This window comes from Pygoscelis adeliae, unplaced genomic scaffold (assembly GCF_000699105.1).
Source record: "Pygoscelis adeliae isolate BGI_AS28 unplaced genomic scaffold, ASM69910v1 Scaffold25, whole genome shotgun sequence".
NCBI classification, from domain to species: Eukaryota; Metazoa; Chordata; class Aves; order Sphenisciformes; family Spheniscidae; genus Pygoscelis; species Pygoscelis adeliae.
This window is the reverse complement of record NW_008824808.1, coordinates 378,803-383,517: the sequence shown is the minus strand read 5'-3', so window position 1 is coordinate 383,517 and position 4,715 is coordinate 378,803. Positions and strand designations below refer to the sequence as shown.

The window sequence follows — 4,715 nt, the reverse complement described above, 5'->3', positions numbered from 1 at the left end:
GAGTCCCCATCCCTGGAGGTATTTAAAAGACATGTAGATGAGGCGCTTAGGGACATGGTTTAGTAGGCATGGTGGTGTTGGGTTGACGGTTGGACTCGATGATCTTGGAGGTCTCTTCCAACCTTAATGATTCTATGATTCTAAGTGTAATGAGACATTAGCCTACTGCTATCAGTATGTAAAATATCCACTTAAATACATATGCAGAGGGAAAGGTAGAACGGACTTCAAAGAAGGATCTGACAAGGTTCATATGCTTGTAGCTATCGTGGGAAAAAACAGAGAACTCAAAATGCCAGACTGCACAGCTTCTCTAGAAGGCTAATTTCTACAGCTTTCTCCTCAGTTATGTACATTTCTCATTGAGGAATCTGCACACAAACTCCAGCAGCACAAGGCAAAGCCTGAATTCCAGAGTATTTCAGTTTATCTTCTCTAGTATGCTCTGCCCCTCTACATGAAGCTACTTTGCTTCTGTTGATATCCAGCAAGTCCCAACATGTGGTAAATCATAAAGTGCACACTTACAGCCCAAATGCTTTTCATACACTGGAGCAGTTTGCAAAGATTTCAGCATAAACTTCCTAGCTGTGCTTGGGGGCAGAATTTAAACTCCAGGTACTTCCCACTTCAAAATTATTTTAAAATTTCAGAAATGAAAAAGCAGTGGCATGTTCTCCGCGTCTAGCCTTTCAGTCTTGGAGAAGACATTGCGTGGTAGGCATCACAGACAGGAAATCAGGGAATGCTTTTCCTGCTTTGCCACTGACTCTGTGATCTTGACCAATTCTCTTTTCCTCTCAGCTTGTTTTCCCATGATGAAGATGTGATTAAACATTAATTTATGGCTGTAAGCTCATTTGAATTACCCCATAAAAATTAGTTTAGAAAGAAACATTATTAAATATCAGTTCAAAACACTGTTCTCCTTCCTTAGGTATTCTAAGACTTACCTTAAGCCCTGGGGAGAGAACCTGTTGCTGATTTATCTGTATCACTGCAATAGCAATGACAAGAACTATGCTTAGAAGAAGGAACACTTGGGCAACAACACTTGGGGTCCTGGTAAGCATCCTGAAACAACAAAAAGGGAAACACTTCAGGAATGTGAAAGGATTCAGTGATTCTGTCTTAAGGCCTGAAGCCCTGAATCAGTTGAGACTCCTCATAAAGTCTCATTTCATCAACTAGATTACGCTACATGAAAATTCTGTGTTCTCCTCAAGAACTGCCTGGTGTTTTGCTACCACTAACTTTTTATTATCTAGAAGGGGCGTGTCTATATTGTCATGCTAATGATGCCAGATTTCACCCTCAGGTGCCAGTCTGCTCATTTCCCACAGTGCCTACATGTAGATGCATGCTCACCATCTCCCATTGCCTCAGGAAATGAGAGCAATGGGCAGGCTGGGGCTAGTGCACACTCAACAATCCTATGTACACCTACAACATAGACATAACCACAGCCATGTAGACACAATGCTGGAGGCTGCTGTGTACAGTTGGATGTTTCTGCCAGAGATGCAAGGTCAGTGTCTATAACAGATACAGGCTGCTTCAGCAAGAAACAAAGGAGGTTTTAAGAACATTAAAGTAGGTATCTTTCTTCTAACTGCTGATGTGTTCATGAAGTATGTTTGCATGCATATGTGTACTACACATAAAATAAAAAATATACAGTTTAACTCACAGATCTTGCAATGAAAAGTTACTAAATCTAAGTAAATCTAACATGTAGTTATGTTAGACAAACCCAAAGGTGACATGAAACATGCATACTGATGATAAGGCTGTTTATACATTCATATCCTCTAGAAAGGTTTTCTAGAAGTCAAATGCGGTTTAGGTTTCCTGTAATTTCTGTTCATCCTTTATTTTTGCATGTCCCTGTCCAGACAGCTCTTCACCCCAAAACGCCTTTCAGTACCTCCGAGTACTGACAATCGCCATATCAAAAATTCTTATGCTCCACAGGGGTTGAGGAGGAAAGAGGTGGCTGGTGGGATATGGCAAGCTTAGAAGTGTCAGAGGAACACAAAAAGGAGAACTTTCCTGCCTTTCTCATTTTCAGAAACCAGCTATTTTGGCATAGAAATATCAAGTTAGCCTGGCATGAACTATCCTGACTCCCATCTCCTAATTCTTCCATACTGACGGTGGAGCGTAACAGTGGCTGTTCAGGGCTGCCCTGCTGTTTCAGCAATTGCCAATGCCAATCTGGGCTGAGGACAGGAGCTAAAAGGTGGTCCACAGTCCACAGCCACAGCACACTGGGTCAGACCCGTTGTACCTGCAACACATGGTCTTCTTAGCTCCAACCAGAGCCAGAGGGCTGAGGGGAAGACAAAACGAATGCTTCTTCACACTGTTTCCATATTCTAAACCCCATGGGTTCTTCGGCCTATGTACCCATGGTCCAACATCTACGTTCACATTCAAAAGAGAAGCAAGTTATTTGTTTTGTTCTGGGACTAGCTCCACTCTGAGCTTTGCCCACTGCTGCTGCTTTCCTTCTTTCTCTTCTGATTTCTATTGTGAAATCTAACTCATATTGGCTTTTGGAAACTCTTCATTTCATCCAGACACGTCTCAATTCCAGAACATCATTTTTCACACTCATTAACCCCCTTTTCTAAATCCATATGGGCTCCTTGTTTACTGCCAATCTACTCTTCCAATACTTTCTTTTCTTGGCTTGGTAATAGCTTTATTATCTTAATCATCAGCCAGTTTTAAGGGAAAATTACCAGTCACATTGATGATTTATTTACTGCTGTCTATTGTTTTACTGTCCTGAAGCATTCAAACATCATGTACACGATGCATAAATGATAGAATGAAATCTTATTTTTACTATTAGAAAATATGTTAACACCCAAGATGAATTCTTACTGTAACCTGCGGATGATGTCAGGGCATACTAATTAGAAGCATTTATACAGATCAATTCATTTTTTAAAAGAGACAGCAGATTTTAACTATACATTTATGAATAACCATCTGGAAAAAATACTTGTCTTTAGGGGGAGAAAAAATCTTCTTGTTTAGCTTTCAACTGTATATGGAGTAATCTATAATTTTAAAGTGACCGAAAGAGAACTATCTGCTTGCAACCTAATATATACCAGTCACTCCTGGATCAAAGCACTGATGTTCAGCGCTGGAAAAAATAAGTCATTATCAAAGAAAAAAACACTCAGGGCAAATGACTCTTTGAAAAACTAAAGCATTACTAAAGAGCAAAGCAATAACCACTATTGTACTATTAACAGTTAAGAACACCCATGATGACTGCTGAAATATTTTCTGCTGCATCCGTTTGTAAAGGGGAAATTGAAATCTTCGTTTGTTGAATTTCTCATGTGCTTCCCTGGTACTGGGATTTGACTTCATCGGAGATTATTTCTCTTTTCAAAAATCTTTTTTGAGAGGAAGCATATTAGGTAAGGGAACATCTCTTAAGACATTCCTCATACAATCTTGTCCTATTGGCAATCAGGAGAATTTCATCAGAGAATAATCTGTAAATCCTGATTTAAGCAACAGCCTGTGTGTCAGAAGGACACTTAACACTCCATGCCTGCGTGAAGTCGTCACACAGTTGACATCTTCGCTATCTGAATTGTGCAAGACGCTGCAAGATTTCACATAGCTGGATCGGAAGCACGGGGCTGTATTTACTTTTAGCTACACTCATCTAAGTCTCACACACATACCAGGTGATACAGTCATACTTGTCCATTCACTGAAATCCGCAGAGATACCAAAGAGTTCATTCATTCCACAGTTTAAACAGAGTTGTAACATAAGAAACTCTAGCTAACATTGCGCACTTGTTGGCAAAAAGCCAAATAAAAGAAGATTTTAATGAAGTATCTAAAGGCAGTTGCATTCCATTTTTAAAACAACATCGACCTGAAGCAAGAAACAGCATAAATACATATTTTCCACACCCAATTAAGTACACTGGGCCATACAGGAGTATATTGGAAAGATCATTTTTTACACTTTACTTCAAGCAAAAAGAATACCTGCCTGCAAAGGAAAATGGACTAAACTCCTTCATGCCACCAACATTTTAACTAGGTTAAATACACGTGTATGAATGACAGTGTGCCTCATGGCACAGCACCAGCACATCTGACTCCAGATCAGAAAGTTGTGCGTTCAAGTCACACTGGGGTCGGGGGGCCAAGGGGGGCCCAAGGCTGTTCCCACTTTAACGGTTGGACTTGATTATCTTAAAAGGTCTTTTCCAACCTAAATGATTCTATGATTATATGTTGAAATTCCTTTTCCCAAGTTACTTGTAACATCAAACCCACTTATTTTAGGTACTAACCTGTTTGTTCATAGGTGGATGGGCAACCACCATAAGTATCTTTCTTCACACTACAACCAGAGAGATACAAACACATTAGCATTTATTTTAGAAGTGGTCTACAGGTGAATGCTTTTCAAGTGCTGAAAAAAGAAGCCAAAACACCAAAACCCCAACACCCACAGCATTTTAAAACCCGCAATGAAAACCTGTGAGGAGGTTTCACAGGCCTTCCTTCGGAGGAGAAATTAAGTAAAAGCAAGCACATGGACCCAAAATTAGCGGCTGAACCTCAGAGTTTTTCCTCAGCTCACCGTCGTCCCGGGTGAGAAAGCTTCACACAACGATTGTGATTTGCGAGGAAGCACAAAGTTTCCCCCCCCAAAAAACGCGG

At 40.4% G+C, this 4,715-nt stretch overlaps 1 protein-coding gene across 1 annotated transcript in view; it reads right to left on the bottom strand.

Moving 5' to 3' along the window:
* Positions 1-1,077, bottom strand: part of ENTPD3 (ectonucleoside triphosphate diphosphohydrolase 3) — a 19,719-nt gene extending 18,642 nt beyond the window's left edge. Inside the window, exon 1 of the mRNA XM_009324164.1 lies at positions 954-1,077. Within this exon, the coding sequence (XP_009322439.1) occupies positions 954-1,073 (120 nt within the window). The 5' untranslated portion in view covers positions 1,074-1,077. The remainder of the gene's footprint in view (positions 1-953) is intronic.
* Between the last annotated feature and the right edge of the window lie 3,638 nt (positions 1,078-4,715).